The 18,788-nt window shown below is 48.2% G+C and overlaps 1 protein-coding gene across 1 annotated transcript in view; it reads left to right on the forward strand.

The window, feature by feature from the left end:
- The window catches only part of MAP3K3 (mitogen-activated protein kinase kinase kinase 3), a 33,538-nt gene extending 20,107 nt beyond the window's left edge, over positions 1-13,431 (forward strand). The window contains exons 8-17 of the mRNA XM_038162902.1: positions 1,060-1,193; positions 2,000-2,061; positions 2,478-2,545; positions 2,772-2,864; positions 3,688-3,879; positions 6,114-6,262; positions 8,024-8,155; positions 8,803-8,932; positions 9,631-9,808; positions 12,279-13,431. Of these exons, the coding sequence (XP_038018830.1) occupies positions 1,060-1,193; positions 2,000-2,061; positions 2,478-2,545; positions 2,772-2,864; positions 3,688-3,879; positions 6,114-6,262; positions 8,024-8,155; positions 8,803-8,932; positions 9,631-9,808; positions 12,279-12,507 (1,367 nt within the window). The 3' untranslated portion in view covers positions 12,508-13,431. The remainder of the gene's footprint in view (positions 1-1,059; positions 1,194-1,999; positions 2,062-2,477; positions 2,546-2,771; positions 2,865-3,687; positions 3,880-6,113; positions 6,263-8,023; positions 8,156-8,802; positions 8,933-9,630; positions 9,809-12,278) is intronic.
- Positions 13,432-18,788: the final 5,357 nt, after the last annotated feature.

The following is an 18,788-nucleotide window of genomic DNA, read 5'->3' on the forward strand; positions in this document are numbered from 1 at the left end:
GAGCTCACAGTGGGAATTGGTGGCAGCTGCAGGTGGATAGGTCACTGCAAAAAGGTTTTTTTTTTTCTTCCTGTATCTAAAGTTTCATCTTCTTTGAGATCTGCAAGCAAAAAATAAACCCTAAGAGTGAAGTTTCTCTCCATAGGTAGCACAAGAGAAACTCTTTAGGTAGTGCAACTAACAGATGATTAAACTGGAATTATGCTCAGAAGGTTGAGCAGAAGAGGTTAGAAATAGGTGACTGCTTTGTCAGGAGCTTCAGCAATAATCACATGGCATCTAAGACATCAGTACAGGTGCACATCAGACAGTTTGGTTTCCCTGGTCCCATATCTGTCCAGACTGTAAGGTTCACTCTGGAGTCACTGTGGGGGTAGAGGTTTGGTGTGGTGATGCCCATCAGGCAGTTTGGTTTCCCTGGTCCCATATCTGTCCAGACTGTAAGGTTCACTCTGGAGTCACTGTGGGGGTAGAGGTTTGGTGTGGTGGTGCCCATCAGGCAGTTTGGTTTCCCTGGTCCCATATCTGCCCAGACTGTAGGGTTCACTCTGGAGTCACTGTGGGGTAGAGGTTTGTTGTGGAGGTGGTGTGGTGGTGCCCATCAGGCAGTTTGGTTTCCCTGGCCCCATATCTGTCCAGACTGTAAGGTTCACTCTGGAGTCACTGTGGGGTAGAGGTTTGTTGTGGAGGTGGTGTGGTGGTGCCCATCAGGCAGTTTGGTTTCCCTGGTCCCGTGTCTGTCCAGACTGTAAGGTTCACTCTGGAGTCACTGTGGGGGTAGAGGTTTGGTGTGATGGTGCCCATCAGGCAGTTTGGTTTCCCTGGTCCCATATCTGCCCAGACTGTAGGGTTCACTCTGGAGTCAGTGTAGGGGTAGAGGTTTGTTGTGGAGGTGGTGTGGTGGTGCCCATCAGGCAGTTTGGTTTCCCTGGTCCCGTGTCTGTGCAGGCTGCAGGGTTCACTCTGGAGTCACCGTGGGGGTAGAGCTGTGCTGTGCTGTGCTGTGGTGGCTGTGCAGCAGTGTCCCCAGCAGCAGCAGTGAGTGTGTCCCTGTCACAGGCTCCCAGAACACGGGCCGCAGCTCTCCCCCGCCCGGCTACGTCCCCGAGCGGCAGCAGCGCATCGCCCGCCAGGGCTCCTACACCAGCATCCACAGCGAGGGCGAGTTCATCCCCGAGACCAGCGAGCAGTGCGTGAGTACGGCCCGGGAGCGGCTGCCAACACCTGCCAAGGGATCTGCCAGCATCTGGGCCCTCTTTTCCTCTCCCAAATATTCACTGGCTGTGGTTGCATCAACGCCTTTAAGTGGTGAGGCACACGTTGTCCAGAAAGTTGTGGCTGCCCCATCCCTGGAAGTGTCCAAAGCCAACCTTAGAGCAACCTGATCTAGTGGAAGGTGTCCCTGCCCATGGCAGGAAGTGGAATTGGATGACCCTTAAAGTCCTTTCCAACCCAAACCAATCTGGGTTTATAAAAGTGCTGCCTTGTGCATTTAAACAGCTTCAGATTGTAGCTGTGTAAGTTCAAAGCCTTTGTTGGGCTGCCAGAAGCAGTTCCCTCTTCTGGGCACTGCCCCTCCACCTCTGACTGAGCAGTTTTGGTGCTGTCACACATGTGACAAGGTTTCCTATTACCAGGTTTGTGTGACCCTCTTGCTTTTGAAACTCTGCTCTCCATTCAAAAATTGGGAAGTGAGGCCAAAGGGCGACTTGCAGGTGGAGGCAGCAGCACCAGCAGAGACTGTTCCTGGAGCCAGTTGGGATCAAAACTCAGCACAAGGCTGCTAAAGCTTGCATTTTTCACAGCAGAGTCCCTCAACAACTAAAGCAGTGCCTCAAATTTCATATGAACCTAATTTCTGTGGGAGATAAAGGCTTAGACTTCCTTCTTCAGCTGCACATCCTGCAGGCAAGCAGTCGTGGGCTCTGCTCCTCTGTCACAGCCTCTCCTGGGCCCTGGACTGCACTCATGTTGCTGTGTGGTTTCTTCTGTGTTGCAGATGCTGGACCCTCTAAGCAGTGCTGAAAACTCGGTGTCAGGAAGCTGCCAGTCCTTGGACAGGTGAGCAGCCAGGTACAAATGTACAAACTGGTGAGAACGTGCATGCTCAGGTGGAAATGCCAGTTGAACTTACATAAAACCCTGTTTTCTATCTCACACGTTTTCTTGTTGGGAAACAGCTTACTTCCTGCCTATATGCTGCTGTATTTCTTAAAGAGCATTAACTGTGTCTTAAGGCTGTGTTATTTTCTGGCACAACCGCAAACCAGCAAACTGGTGCTTCAGTAGCTTTATGTTACAAATACAAAGCTCTGAAGCAAGCAGCCTGTGTGGAGCCGCCCCTCTGAGAACAACTGGCTGCAGGGTATTTAAATCTCTTTCAGACGAGGCTCTGCTTGTTCATTTAAAAAATTAAATAACAAAAAAAATACCCCAAACAACAGCAAAACTTAACTCTCGCCTTCTTTCTCTATTAGTCCTTCTTTCCGGAAGTCACGGATGTCAAGGGCACAGAGCTTTCCTGACAATAGACAGGAGTTCTCAGGTATGTTTCTGGTACAAAGGTTATTTGATCCAGACACTTTCTGCTCTTGGCCGCCCTCCCTGCTTGCTGGGATTGTATGAATAGAAAAACTGGGGACACGATGGTGGAAAAGCTATGAAGTTATTTATTGCCCCTTCCTAAAAACCTGCTGTTGCAGGAAAATTCTGTCATGAGAAGTTAGGTTTTTTTGAAGGAGCCTCACTTTTGTCTTCGCTTCTCCTGCCAGACCGTGAGAATCAGATCTACGACAAGGCAGGCAAAGGTGGCACCTACCCTCGGCGCTACAACGTCTCCATGCAGCACAAGGACTACAACGACGGTGAGTGGGTCCCACACCTCCCATTCCAGGCTGGCAAAAAAAGGAGAGGCAATGGCAACTTCTACACCAGTGTAACTTCTGGAAGTGCCCTGGTCCTTGCAATCAGTGCTGATGTTGATGCTGCTGTGCATGATGCCACATTTTGATGGAGACCAATGGTTGTTGTTTGTAATTCTTTGTTTGCTTTGTAATTCTTGTTTACTTTGTCTTTTCTGGTCTTATCCAGGCTGAGTAGAAGATTGTGGATGTAGTTGTTAGACTTGGCCCTATATAAGTACTTTCCTACCACAGAGATTCATTATACTTTGCTAATTTGCATTGCAGACTTGCTTCTGCATCTTTTAAATATAGCAGGGACTTAAAGAATTACATCTCTGCTCAATCAGATGGCTTTATGCAAAATAGTCTCTCAAAATTTCATGAGGTGCAAGTTGGCATAATCTTTGTTTATGGCTTTTGTTTGCAAGTCCAGGCACATTATAGAAAATCATTTTGTGTGTAGTTGTTAACAAAACTCAGAGCTTGTGCTCAGAGCCTGCAAACCGGATTTCTCCTTTGGAAGGTAAGTTTAGATCTTACACCACTGAGGGCATTACAAAGTGTTCTCTGCCTTCTGCTTTGGGAATGATCCAGATCTGTACTGAACTCAGGCAGCACCAGCCCTGAGCTGTTATATTTTTGCATCTCATCTGTTTGGCAGCAGATTCTGCTCCATGGGAACAGAGCAGAACATGGGATTTCTCTCCCTTCTCCCTGCTGCTCAGCCCCCAGCCGTTACCTTCCGCTTGTGAGCATTTATTTACAGACCTTCCTTTCCCCCCAGGCCGGAGGACGTTTCCCCGCATCCGACGTCACCAAGGGAATCTCTTCACCCTGGTGCCCTCCAGCCGTTCCTTGAGCACCAACGGGGAGAACCTGGGCCTGGCCCTGCAGTACCTGGACCCGCGGGGCCGCCTGCGCAGCGCCGACAGCGAGAACGCGCTGGGCGTGCAGGAGAGGAACATTGCCACCAAGTGTAGGCTCGCTGGGCTCCTGGGGAATGCCACCTGGGCTGGGGGCAGGGAGGGCTCCAAGGGGAGCTCCACACCCAATGCATTGCCAGAACCTTGGCTTTAACAAGCCGTTACAGCCACGTCGCTCCCTGGCTGTGCTTTGGGGGTCTCTGAGGTTGAGATGACCCCAAGGTGTTAGAAAGTCCTTTTCTCCCAGCCCCGAGACCGGAGAAGAAGCCAAGACCCTTCTGTTCTGGTTCTCAAGGTTGTTTATTTTCTCTTATCTAATGCATTCTGTCCCTGACCTGCTGAGGATTAGGGTTAGGGTAGAGGTTAGGGTTAGGATCAGGGACCTCTGTGAGCACAGGTCCATCTGGCAGGTCAGTCCGTGGCACACTGACCACCCCTGGGGCAGTGTCAGTTTTTTATACTTAGAACTATGTGTCCTTTATTCACAATAATTTTCCAATACCCTTCACCTATGTTAGACAGTCTGTCTCTACTCTAAACCAATCCAAAAGTGCCACCATCACCCAGAAGATGGAGGAGGACAAGAAGGAGAAGGTAAAAGACAGGACACGCCCAGATTCCTCCATCTTGCCTCTTGAACCCTCATTCTAAAAACCCCCAAATTCTACTTTTTCACCCTGTGATAAATTAACTATCATTCTGCTCAAACTCTTGTGGCTTGTAAATCCTCACACAAAGCTGGTAGTTTTTTCCAGGGGTTAAAATCCAAGGCACAGGTGTCTCTGACTCCGTGCCAAGGTCTCTGAGCCCCCTGCCAGGGTCTCAAGGCATCCAGGGCAGCCAGAGGGATGTCCTGGATTCTGACACCTTGAGACTTGTTTGTCACAACCACAAGTGTTTTTCTTCTCAGATTTCTTCTGGGACCTGGCCTTTCCTTTAGAAAGCATTGCAAATTCAGCTAAGAAGTGAACATTTGCTTCATCTAGATGATCTACAGGGTTCTTAAAAGAGGCAGACAAGCTTGTTTATTTTCTTGCTATGTTAACATTTTCAGTCAGGCTTTTGGGTTACAGTTATTCTATTAGTTGAGAGCTGCATGTATTTTGCTTGCTCCTTAGTAGAAGGATTTACTTCTGCATTAATGGCATCCTTGAGTTGTTTTATTAGACAGCTTTCTATTATAAAAATAAAAAATAAGTGGAACATAAATCATTATTGAAGAACTTTAGATATCCCATACAGTAATTTAAGGACCAGAATGGAGAGTAAGCTTGTAGCAGAGTAAGGAGCACACTAAAATACTGACTGGCAGTAAATCTGACTAAATTAGACATGTCAAAGCAAATCTCTCAGCTCTTCTGTATTTTCACACTGTTCAGATGGCTGGTTCTTGTCTTTGTTTTTTAGAGTTTCTTGTTAGATCCAACATAATTGGATGCATTGAACTGCAGGAGTCTGGTAGTGTTGCTTTCAAAGCTGGAGCTAAAGCACTGGTCTTTGAGTAACATGCTTTGGGATTAAGGGCAGTCTGAAAAACTGGGCTCAGGTATTAATCTCTGGGTCAGGAGACTGCTGCTTATGAATGTGAGGGCTCCCAGTGCCCTGAGGATGGAGCTTCCTGCTGCTTTACCTGGGTCTCATGGGTATTTTTATTAAGTCTAACTGTTCAGCAGGTGAAGAAGATACCCACACTGTGCTAACAAAGTCCCTGCTTTGTCCATGTCTAGTAGGTAATTATCACTTCTAATCTTTATGGTTAGAGAGAGCCTTGCAGTAAAATCCTTCCCACAGAGGTTAACCCCAAACTAGCTTGGCAAAGAAACTCAGACCAATTGTCCTTCAAGTTGTCCCAGCTGGCTAGGATTGATTTAGCAGGGCTAATCCAGCTCTTCTTCATCTGATGCATGTGAGAACTGCAGATCAAGGGCTGGAAGCTGCTCTTTAGTTACTGCATCATCTCTTAAAGTAATGATTTCGTAGAATCCACCTGCTGGTGGAATGAAATTTCCCCAGCCCCATTGAATAACTGCTCTGTAAAACACATCTGCAAAATGTTTCTGTGGTGTCATTTTAATGGGACATCAGTCAGCAGATCCTTGAGAGTCTGGACGGTTGGATTCCGTTCAGAGCTCTGCCACTGACTCCTTATTCTGGGACAGCACCTCATGTTTATTCAGCTACAGAGTACCTGCCTCAGTCCCAGGACGATGGAGATTGATCCTTGAAAAGCCCATCTTTGTTTCCAAGCGGTGTAATGAAAGGAGAAATGATTGCTGCTCTCTTTCAGCTCCCAGTGCTCCCCTGAACTGGCGCCGGGGGAAGCTGCTGGGCCAGGGCGCCTTCGGCCGCGTCTATTTGTGCTACGACGTGGACACGGGCAGAGAGCTGGCAGCTAAGCAGGTCCAGTTTGATCCAGAGAGCCCTGAAACAAGCAAGGTAATTCTCATCTCAGCTTCTAAAACCCTCTAAGGTCCTGGGCAATGTCTCTCTCTGTCTGTCCTTGAAAGCTGGCATCTTATGTAGTTCGTACTAAGGTTTCGAGTCATGTGGAGAAGAATAGGAGTCTTTTAAAAATTACTTTTCTCTGTTATTAACTTCAGCTTGAAACTAAAATCCATTTTCTGGCTTCATTCTTGGCTCTCCTTTCTCAGCTTTTTGGGTTTTTGCCAGGTTGCTTGAGGAATACTAGACTGCCCTGTGTTCCTGGTTAGACATGGATGTGAATGAAACTAAATCCAGCAAGAGTAGGGGTTTTTTTCTTTTTTTTGAACAAAAAAAAAGCTGCTTGCACATGCAAAACCCACTTCTGGGTTTATATGGTACACCCTGTATCAAGTGCATTAATTACCAATTTTCGCTTCTGAATTCTCTGTGTCCTTAAAAATAAATTGAGCTGTGGGGTGTAAATTAATCAAGAACAGTGATGTGACAGCAGTGGAGATGGGACAGGCACCTTGAAATTAGGGGACAGCACTCAACGTCCTGCACAGGGGATGCAGCTGGAATGGCTTTTGGGTTCTTTGCTAGTGTTTTAACAGTTTCCCAATATTGAACAAATTCACTTTGAGCTAGAATAACTGATCCATGAAGATTTAATTATTCTGATTTTATATGGGATATTGGTGCCAAGAAATGTCCTAAATTGGGAAGTTCTACTGTGTCTGTGTTGTAAATCAGACAGTAACTCTGAGCCAAGGAGGAACAGGCTGAAATATATTTTGAAGGCACTGAAACTCCAAACCTTGTACTATTATTTGGTCTGATTAAGCAGCTTCCACTGGTTCCATGTGTGCCTACAACATCCAGGTTCTTGCTCTAAGGTTCTGCATCCTCTCCCAGAGTGAGAAAGCTGAACCTGATACCTTCCCATGGCAGGGCTGGAAAGGTAAAAATGGGGCTAATTTGGGGAGAAAACATTATTCCTTTTCCTGTAAATCCTCATGCTTCAGTACCTTTGATGTTCCTCCTGTTTAATCCCTGGATTCAGTAAGAACCTGATACTTTTTCTGAGCAGCAAACATTTGTGATTCCATCTGAAGTTGTTGGATAAAATCTTTGCCTTTGCACTGTGGTACCCTGTTGTGTGTGGCAAGAGCAAAGCAAAGGATCAGTTTCATGTGCAGAGCTGCAGATTCTTTGAGGTAAATAGGAGAGGAAGCTGTTTGTAGGGGTTGATTCCAGTAAATCGTCAGTGTGATCAGAACAGGACTGGGTGACAGAAACTTAGCAGCTCTCAGCACCTGTTGTTTTGCTCTCCAGTGGGTTGAAGTTCCAGTTCTGTAACTGTATTCAGAGCTGCTTCATAATTACACTCCCTGCCCACAGCTTAGTGAGAGAAGTGAGGTTATACCTGTGTTATGGGTGGAGAATCCTTTCAGCCACCCTGGGGAAGCCATGCAGACGACAGAATCAAGGCAAGAAACAAAGCTTTTCTGGTACTGAATCCGTGTATGATACAGCCTGTGTTCTATCAAAGCTTCCACACCAACACTTACCTGCAGATCATGCAGCAAAAATGAACAGGAAGCCCTGGTAATGTTTGCCTTTTCCAAGAAGCAGATAAAGGGATGTCATGGATTACACTTCTCAGTGTAGTAGTGGTCTCACCCTGCCGTTGACATGACACATTTATTATTTTTTATATTTATTATATATTTCCTGGGGCTGCAATCTTATTTTCTCCTTCTCCATGCATAGGAGGTGAGTGCTCTGGAGTGTGAAATTCAGCTGCTGAAGAATCTCCAGCATGACCGGATTGTGCAGTATTATGGCTGCTTAAGGGACCGAGCAGAGAAGACCTTGACCATCTTCATGGAGTACATGCCAGGGGTAAGAGCAGCACAGTCAGGGATCAGAAAGGGAGGTGGTTGGGTTTGTTAGCTGGTTTGTAAGCTGCTGTGATCCCCCTATGTCATCTGCCTCAGACCCTCTTAGGGCTGTGCCTTCTCAGGCTCATAATGCCACCACTTTTATTTTATTTATGCCCAGATAACCTCTTTGGTTTTTTCCTTCGGTGTCTTCTACTTGAAATACATTCTCTGTAACAGTCATTAAAGCCAGTTCTTTTCTTCAGTCTAAATTTCTTCTACCAAAGTACCTCAAAGGACTTGGGCCAACATGTAGGTGCTGGTAACTGAATTACCAGAATCATGGTAGAGCGAGGCTAAAACTGACTCCAGAAAGCGAGGCTTTTGACCCAGATAAGCCAGCTGAACTATTTTATTGCTTGTCTTCACAACAAGTTGTACCAGTAGACAGAACCTCCTTAAGCTGTTTTTGCCACGAAGCCTGTCCTTGCTGTTCTTAAAAAGGGCTTCTTAGGGCAGGATGCTCATAGAAAGCCTCTAGCAGAGGCCAGAGTTCATTGCGAGGCCAGCTGGGTTTGTAACACCCAGGGCTTTTGAGAGTTGAATGGACGCTGCAAGGTCTGTGCTTTGTCACCTCTTTGCCAGTTCTTCCTGTTTGCTTTGTGGCAGGGGTCAGTGAAGGACCAGCTGAAGGCGTACGGGGCCCTGACGGAGAACGTCACCCGCAAATACACGCGGCAGATCCTCGAGGGCGTCTCCTACCTGCACAGCAACATGATCGTGCACAGGGACATCAAGGGTGAGAGCAGGGCCAGGGGAGCACAGCTCTCCCAGCACAAGTGCTCTCAGTTTCAGAGCAGGAGGGTTTCATGTGGGCACGTACCGGATGATGGTGACAGTGGGGTTCTTGATCTCATTGCACTTTTGGAGCAAGAATTGGTTTTGGTGTCTAAACCTCAGTTTGTGTCCACATAAAAGCTAAGCTCTAAAGTTTGCTTTTTCCCTGGTGCTTCGTGTTCAGGACCAAGTGGAGATTGACTTGTTTATTGTAGGAGTTCAAAGTGGCTTAATTAGCTACATCTGTTACCCAGCTGACCAGAAAGCAATGCTTGCACTCACCAAAGCAGCATCCCAACAAAATCCTTCTCTACACAGCTCTGTTCTCTCTCAGCCCTTGGCCTGGGGGCCCTGCTAGGCTGGTTGAGCTGTTTACAGGCACTGTAACAATGCTGGTGCTGACTCAGCTGTCATTTCCCTCCCCCCTTCACTTCCTTGTGTTTTTCCCTGAAGTTTTTCCCATTTACAGCCATTAGCAATTGGCTTGTCTACAACCTGAATTAAAGAAATGATGTTTAGCAGGTCACCTGAGGCTTAACGGGGAAAGAGCCATACCATGAGCACGGGTATTTGGGCTTGGATATCGTTCTGTAGGCTGCAGATCCAACAGCTGGATCTCATGAAAACAGCTGTCTTGGTTTTTTTTTTGCTTCTGTCCAGGTGCCAATATTCTCCGTGACTCTGCTGGGAACGTGAAGCTTGGGGACTTTGGGGCCAGCAAGAGGCTGCAGACAATCTGCATGTCGGGGACAGGCATCCGCTCCGTCACGGGCACCCCGTACTGGATGAGCCCCGAGGTGATCAGCGGCGAAGGCTACGGCAGGAAGGCAGACGTGTGGTGAGCCTTTCACTTGCTGCCCACAGATCCCTGCACAGATAACACCTTCTGCCATCTGAACACCCAGGTTCACACCCTGTCCGGATGAAAAGTTTAAAGAAAATTCAACACACAGTCTTCTGCAGGCTGTGCTTTGCAGTGTTAACACCCAACAGCTCTTGTAGTTTTTCAGGTCCAGTTTTAGTTTTTCAGGAAGAGTTTCCACTCATTCCTCACTCAAACTGACAGCTGGTTTTTTGCTTTCCGGCTGGTGCAATGTTTTCATCCTTCTTGTGCTCTCAGGCACTTGGTGGAATTCTTGGGGTGTCCTGTGCAGGGCCAGGAATTGGGATGATGATCTTTGTGGGTCCCTTCCAACACAGGAGACTCTGTGATTCCGTGGTATCCCTTAGAAGAGCGACTGAAGGTTGTCTAGGGAAAACCCATTCATTTAGATATAAAATGAGAGTTATGCTTAAAATGTACTGAAAATTAATAGAATTTTAGCCTTAAAGGAAAGATGCTCAAACCTGGAATAACAGAAAAGATCCAGGTCAGGTCAGAGGTGATCTGTGTGAATGGAAACTGTAGCTGTGCTATTATTGGCATAGCCAAGGAGCAGCCTCTGTCAAAAGAGCAAAATGGTCCTGTGCCAAAATGTTCATCTGGGGGGACTTGAAAAGGTGAGATTATAAAACTTAAGTAAACGACAGGGACAAAAGTGCCTCCACAGTAAAGCAGGACCTGTTTCCTGTATGAGCAGCGAGTGGAAATGCAGCTGAAACGTGTCTTGTCTGCAAAGAGTTAAGTCCTGCAGACTCTCCCAGTTGGGATGCCTGGGGAGAGCGTGGAGCACGAGCCCTTCCCCCTGGGTTGGTGCAGTTGTGGATTTCCTCTTGGTGCTGACATTGGTCCATTCCCATCAAAGAGTCGCTGCCATTGGCCAGACTCCAGTTCCTACAATCCCAATCATTATTTTGGGGGGTCAGAATTTTCCAGTGCAGCGCTGGTCCCCGGGTGGATGTGTATGGCCCAGAGGCTCAGAAACGTAACAAATCCATCCACCTGGCTCTGTGCCACTGCTGCAGGCCCCTCTCCAGTTTTCTTTTTCCTAAATAGCAGAATATGTGAGCTATTTGTTATTGCTGGAGTGACTTGACATGAAAAACATTCCTGCTGTTTGCTGAATATCTTAAAGAAACCGGATCTGCTTAAACGGTATAAATCAGTCTAAACAATAATATATCCCTGCTTGCTTTTGAGCACACCCCCAGCACTTCAGCACACATGGTTTGCATTTTCTGTACTCTCTTCTAGCAAGCCTGAAATGGCTGGAAAACTGTAAAATTTTCACGTTGGATTTTAAACCTTGTCGAGAAATCAGTTCTTGCATATTCACTGCGTTTAATTCCTTTCCTCCTTGTCTTGGCAGTTGATGCAAGTCTGCCTCTCAACATGCCTTTTCCTTGCATTTCACCTCAAAAGAAGGTTTCGTTTTAAGGTAGAGGAGGCAGTTTTGCCTTTTGAATGTAAAGATGTGATAAAACCACAGGATTGAACATTCAAAATTCGCTAATGGCTTTTACTTAATCTGTGGCCTGGAGGAAGCAATTAATCCTTTTTTGAATAAACCCCAATCAGTGCAGTGCTGCAGCAGCCATCTTCCCTGGGAAGGTGTTGGTGTCACGTGTCCTCAGAAAGGTGGCTCAGCCATGTCCCCAGAATCACGTCCTTGCCCTGGAGTAGCCTGCAGAGCCCCATTAACTTTACAAGGAATTTTTCCTTAAGGTAATGGTGCACCTGTCCCACGGGGATTTAACTTACTGCCTTCCCACTTTGGAACTGTTACGACTTCAATTATTTTTTGACTGATGCTTGGTTTCTTGTGAAGTGGAGATATTATTAGGTTATTTTTTTTCCCAACGTGGGCATTTTGAGGCTGTGACTGAAAAGGGATTTTGCTGAAATGGCTTTGTGGGGTCAACAAGCTCTGATTCACCGAACCTTGAGTGTTAAAAAGTCTGTTTTCTACCTTGCAACTCAGCAAGTTGAGCCTCTGAGCAGCCTGGTCTAGTGGAAGGTGTCCCTGCCCATGGCAGGGGGTTGGAACAGGATGGTCTTGAAGGTCCCTTCCAACCCAAGCCACGCTGTGACTCTGATTCTCTAAGTGCCTTTGAGTTATAACAGAAGCAGCAGCACCTGGAGGACCAGCGAGGTCAAGCCGTGCCTTCGGGGACGTCCCACTGGCACCTCCTGTCCCCTGCTAACACAAAGGTTTCCTGAGAGGAGAACTCGAGCAAAGGGGAGCAGGACATGTGGCACTTTCCTGGCAGCAGGAAAAGCAGCTGTTGGCAGCTCTGGCTCTGAGCACACGCTCCCCCAGGAGCCGTTCCCAGAGCTGGAGCTCGCTGTTGGCTGCTGGGGAGCTCTCCCTGAGCGCTGGGCATTCCTGAGTGAGTTCTCATTTGGTTTTTCCCCGTCTGCTTTGCAGGAGCCTCGGCTGCACCGTGGTGGAAATGCTGACAGAGAAGCCCCCCTGGGCAGAGTACGAAGCCATGGCAGCGATCTTCAAAATCGCCACCCAGCCCACCAACCCCCAGCTGCCCTCGCACATATCAGAACATTGCCGGGACTTCCTAAAGCAGATCTTTGTGGAAGCCAGGCACAGACCCTCTGCTGAAGAGCTGCTCAGACACCAGTTTGCACAGCTCCAGTACTGAATTACCTCCCTTGCTCGCAGCTCCTGCCGGGCTTTCCGTGCCCTGTCTCGTCTAGTTGCAACTGCCCGTTGTGGTGCTGCGTCTTCAAAATGCCAACTCAGCTAGGCCTAGTCCTTTGGGAAGTTCTGCCAAGGAACTTGGGGTCTGCTCTCGTGCCTGATTCCTCCGTTTGCTGGACTGATGTTCGTCCTGCTGACAGCTGTCCAAGCAGAGCTGCATTTTTGCCCCAGGTGACCTGGGTGTGACGTTGCAGCCGGCTGCGTGCTCTCCGCAGGCGCAGGAAGGGGAATCCGACAGGTGTGGTCACTGAGAGAGCACAGGAGAAATCTGAACCCGAGTGGGAGCTGGAAGAGCTCCACTCTTCAGCAAAACAGAGACATGCACCAGCCTCCAGAGCAGCTCTGCCTCTGGGAGTCCCTGGTTTTCCCCTCCTGGAGCTCCAGAGGTGTCTCCAGTACCTGAATCCAGCAAAAAGCCATGTGTCATGGAGCGTGCACTCACTATAGTGTGGTATATTTTTCTTCTTGAGTATTCAGCATCTGAAGGTGTTCAGAAGATAATTGCTTCAAAATTATGTGAATAGTGTTACTTTATAATGAACCCATGGATTTGGGGCTGGGGCTGAGGGAGGTCTTTCCAGCTAAATGTCAGGATAATCAGACAAGTTTCAGCAGAATGCAGTCACTCCAGGGCCTGAGGGAAGGGCTCTCCCATTAGCATTGGAAAATCTGGAGCTAGGTTTGGTCTGTCCCAGCATTTGTTTGGTGTCACACCAAACAAATCTGTGCTCCTGCTTCCTCTCTCTGGGGCTGCTGGGTCCAAACAAAACCCCTTGGGAAGGGAATTCAGTGGAATTCAGCTTCCTCCTGCATCTGTCTCTTTGGCTGGTAACTTTTTACCATCCTTTTAACCAAAGATAGTCCATGTAGTGCCCAGGAAATTACTTCAGAGTTTCTTTGAGCACATGGCCTGATGGAAAATTGAGGGTTTCTTGGGGAGAATTACCTGGACACTTGTTGTGTTGTGCACAGGAAGCTGGAATCAAGCTCAAGCCTTTGCTGTGCATTGTTTGAATTGCAGGTGTGCAAGTGATCATTCAAGAGTTCCATAAAAATGTTATGGCCTAACTTAAATAAGCTTTTGTAGGAGTCAAGGCAAACAGGGAACCTCAGACAACATTGAAAATGGTAGCAAATATCTAAAATTACCTGGAGATCCCCGTGCAGGTACCAGCAAAGCATATCCAAGTGATTGTGCACTTGGAAGGTCACACAAGTCAGAGGACTGAGGTCCTGATGGCCTCAAATCCCCTGTGCTGATTTGGGCACTAATAATCTTTATTTCACTCGTGAAAGACCAGCAGTTTTTAAGTGCTGGGGATTCATGGAGTGATTGTAAGTTATCTCTGAGAAATGAAACTAAGAAAAGCAAATGTTAATTAAAATATTGCTTTATAGGGCAACACTGCAGGTGTTCTGCTCTCGTATTGGAAACCATACTAAGGTTCCACACACCTCCACTCTTCTCCCCCATAAAAAATTGAAAATTGCTTCATAATGCAGTAAAATTAGGTTTTTAAGTGAATACTAATAGCAGGATTAAGGCAAGTTTTAATGAAACCAAGCTCCTTCAACACATGAAAAATACTGTGTTGAATTAAAAGAGGAAAAAAATGAACCCTAAAAGCCCCAACCAACCAAAAGTCCTGAAAAGCTTTAATGATATGAAATGTTTTTTCTGTGCCAAACCCAGAGCAAAGTGTAGCCAATAAAAACTGGTGTTGGTTTCCTCTCCAGGCTCCCTGCACTACTCCAAGGATGCACTGTCCCACTTGTGGGCACTTAGGGGATCCCTTTTATGAAAGCCCTTGTTCCATAATTTATTTAATTATAGTGAGAGCACTTCAACTGATCTTTTCCCAGCCAGGAGCTTGACTCCAGATTGTGCAGGCCCTTGGCCTGACTTCTGGCCTGCACTTGGCTGTGTCCATGAGGGGAGGCGAGGGTGTGACGCTCCTGCTCGGAGCTAGGGAGCTTTTCCCACCCCTCTGCTGGGAGTGTGGGACCATCCCTGCAGCCTGCACGACAAAAGCAGGGGCTCAGCACTGCTGGGGGCCCAGCTCTTCAAGCCTTGCGTCCTAAATATACCAAAGATTGGAGTCTTCATCCCCTGCCCATCACCTGCAGGAATCAGGAGCACGATGACGTCTGCGGGGGTTTCCCCTCTATCCTTGGCTTGTCCTCACCAAATCCAGAGCTTCTCCCTTGGTTTTCCTCTCGCTGTCCCACGTGCTGTGATCTGGGAGAGAATAGGGCGTGAGGAAAGGGCGGAACTTCAGTCAAAGCAACTCAATCCTCAGGAGCTGTTGTGGCTTTTACCTCACCCGCATCACGGGAGGCGCTTCCAGAGCAGAGCAGGAGCAGCCAGGACTGACGACGGCTCAGAGCTGTCCCCGGAGCTGCCAGCCCTTCCCTGGGCTGGCTGTGCCTCCTCTGTGCCAAGCCCTGCATGCCAGCCTGGCACGGCACGGGAGCAGCACCCACTGTACAGTGACAGAGAACACGGGGCCAGCCCGGACTGGCGCGTTCGGCACAGGAACAAGCCAAAGCATTACCTGTATGTTTGGAGATGCACTTTTATGAATGTAGTTTATATCGCTCTTTTTTAGCTCTTTTTACATCATGTAAACGGTGATGCCTCATATTTTTTTTTTTTTAATTTATATCGTAAAAGATCATATTTGGTGATTTTTATATATATCGACTGTTACGGGGTGGGGGGAGGCGGGGAAATAAATTTGACGCCTTTATGAATTAAAAAGGAAAAAAAAGCAGCTGGTTTTGCAGAGAATTTGCTGATGGTTTATAATGAGTAGAGCCGAGCCAAAATGCCTCTTTGTTTCCTCACAGCCCTCTTGATTATGGAAAAGGAAGATCTGGATTCCTGCGTCCACTGCTCTGATGAATAACTTGGGGCTGACATTAATACCAGGGGCTTTTAACAGCCCTGGCAGCAAAGGAGTTTCGAGTGGACAGAAATGTAATTATACCTCAGAATTGAATTCTATCTGGCCTCTTTATCCTGGCAGACTAGGAAAAAACTGGGAATCAACTCATTTAGGGAAGAGTGGAGGAGGAGTGCCAGGCTGACAATAAGCTATTGTGTCAATTCCAAATGTCATGTTGGATTTCCTGCTGTTCCTTCCAGGGAGGGATATGTAAGGAATATTGAGTGTTGGCATCCCTGATGGAAGGTGCTGCAGAAATTGAGACTATTCTGTTTGACAAAGAATTTCTTATCAGAGTCCCAGAGTCCTGAAATGGTGAAAACTAATCAGAAAAATGTCCAAGATTCCCATTGGAGAGGAACTTGGGGGAATGTGGCTGTCCCTGAGGCAGTTAGGAAACAAAGCAGTGACATTTTGGTCTTGGTGTGACGATTCTGTGCATTCCAGGTTCTTTGCTTGTTCTCCATCTTTGCCCATTCTGTGGCAGTCAGGTTGCATCAATTTGGATGGGGTTTTGGGGTGGGGTTTTTTTTGCCTAATTTGGAATAATATTCCAAAGGACTGGAAGCTGCTCCGAAGAGTTCCCATTGGCACCGGTTACCAACATAGACTGCCCAGGAGGGAAAAGGCAGGCGTGCCAGGAGCAGTTCAGAAAGGAAGAAAAGGATTTTGTTACCACCATAAATGATGCAAAGCAGGGAGAAAGGGCTTTAACCTGGATTGTGCAGAAGACCTTGACCCAGTAGTCTCTATTTACCGACCGGGGGCTTGCAGTGCAAAGCCAGGCCAATGTATCATTTTATTTACAATAAAATTATCATTTATATGAAAGCCTGTTTTGGTGACTGTCCTTTTAAAAAAGCAAAAATTTGGAGGAGGAATGCCTCTGTATTTCGGACAAGTGGAAGATACCATGAGCTTCCTTCCAGAACTGGAGCTTCCCAGCTGAAGTGGAGGAATCTGGATGGTCTTGCACTGGCTGTAACAGTGATTTGGGGAGAATAAGCTTTGCTGTACCTGAGTAGGGCAGGAGAACGGGGAACCACATCTCCAAATACTTTCAGGTTTGATTTTTTTTCAGCATGTGTGTTGTATGGCCCAGGGGAAGGGGACTTGAAGTACATTTCCTCTCTAAATCCACTTCTGAAGCAAATAAAATACAAAAATCCCTACAGAGGTCAGCTCAGCTGTGCTACACTGCTGTGGCTTTTTCTTTTGGGGTAGTAAAGTGTGAACCAGGCAGCACCTTCTGGATGTGATGCTGCTCAGGTGTGGGTGTATTGCACCATATCCAGGAAATGCTGGCACAATCCACTCTCGTGTCAGTGGTTCTGCTGCTGAGCTCTGCCTGGTGCTCTGGATCTCATCCAGAGTTGGACATCTGGATGGTGTGCATGTATATGGACTTGGATGGATTCATCCTGACTTTTCTTTTTCCTCAGCTTTCATTACATGGCTGTGCTGGCTTGAATTCTCATGCTCTGGAAAATGTCCTTCCCTGAGCTGAAAGGCAGGTTGGTGCTGGCAGCCCTGTGCTCACAAAAGGAAGTTGGGGGGTTTGATATAGATAATAAAGGTTTGATCATCAATCCTTTGTTTCTGGGTGGCAAGAGCAGCTCTGCCCTGGAGAGGAGCAGTTGCAGGTGGCCTTGGGGCATTTCCTGTGCTCTGCTCTAAGCCTTGGGTTGTTCTTGTGCTGCCAGTGCAGCTCAAGCTCTCGCTGCGCCCACCTGGAGCCCACCAGAGCTGTGGCCTCCCCAGCTTGGGCTGCAGCTTCTGCTGCTTCTCTGGCTGCTCTGCTGGGAATACCCTCCCATGGAGCTGCTGCTGGGCTTCACTGTGTCCCAGCGAGGACCTGGAGGAATTCATCACAGCCAAATGCAAGCTCTGGGACGTCCTCGAGAGGGCTGCAGGCAGCACTGATCTCCCAGCTCCTGCTTCTCTGGCCAGAAGCTGCAGGATTCTCGGGCACCTTGTGTCCCCAGATCTCTTGGCTTGCCCAGCTGGAGGAGGTGAGGTCAGGCCTTACCAGGGGCTGCAGCTCCAATCTCTGCTCTCATCTCCGCGGACAGGACCCAGGGAACGGCGGGTGGAGAATGGCCTTTAGATAAAATCTCAACTTTCAATTCGAAGGAGGGAAGGAAAGATCATTATTCCTCTGGTTTCATGTTCTCTTTCTAAATGAAAACCCGACCTTAAAACCTGGGGGGTTCCATGCTTCCCTACCCCCCTAAAATCATCCTGCATTGTAAAAATGCTGCTCGTCAGCAGCCTGGGAGCTGAGGGAATGGGAAGTGAGGCCAGCCAGAGGCAGGAAGCGGAACCGAGGGCTCTGCTTTCATTTTCTGAGCCTTCTGAAGAAGGAAGGGGCCGGGGAAGGGGCCCCAAACCAGCAGCATCACAGCCTCTCAGCAGAGCTGCTCAGGGGTGGCTTTTTTGGGGTGTAAATCCCAAAAGGCCCCTGAGAGCCTTGCCAGGGTCTGTGTGGTGGCTGTGTGTGCCAGGCCATGCCCGCCCAGGAGCCCTTTGAAAAGACCTTTAGTGAAAAGGAGAATGAACTTGTCCAGCATCAGGCCCCTGTGGTCACTTGGCCAGTGCTGTCCCCAAAATCAGATGTCACCATGACCCTGAGGGATCCTCACTGTGGAGCTGCTGCCTGGCTGTGGGTGCACACCCTGAGCCCCAGAAGGGCTGCACTGAGCAGGGGGAGCAGCACCACAGAGACCGGGGGGATATTTGTGCCATCTCTTCCTCCTCTGGACTATCATCCCCATCTCTCTCTCCCTCTTTCATCCTTATCTCCCGTTTCCATGGCTGCGTCTGGCTCCTCCCAGACAGGACGTGCTCGGCAGAGCTGATGGGATCAGTCAGGGATGTTGATATCGCAGGCTGTTGCTCAGTGTGGGAGCCCTGAAAAGCCCAATTCCTGTAGAATTTGAAAGACACGGGGTTCCTGAGCACAGCTGTACAAAGCGTGCCTGGAGGAAAGAGGTAAATAATAATTAAAACCAGACTCATCCGCTTTCTCTGGTTTCCCTGCATTTGTTTCTCCAGCCTGGCAGGGCTTGCTGGGCTCAGCAGTTTGTATGGACTGTGCTATCCAAACCAGGGGATTGGAAGTGGGGTGGGTCCAAGGCCCTGTGAGGCCACCCCAGCACTGATCCATCCTGCCCCTGGCAGAGCCACTGAGGGACAGGGCACCGATGTGGAGGGGAGAGTGTGAGACATGTCAGGGCTAAAAGGGGTGGATCTAGTCCTGGGGGATCCCCCCAGG

The sequence above is a fragment of the Motacilla alba genome, chromosome 27, assembly GCF_015832195.1.
Source record: "Motacilla alba alba isolate MOTALB_02 chromosome 27, Motacilla_alba_V1.0_pri, whole genome shotgun sequence".
Classification (NCBI taxonomy): Eukaryota; Metazoa; Chordata; class Aves; order Passeriformes; family Motacillidae; genus Motacilla; species Motacilla alba.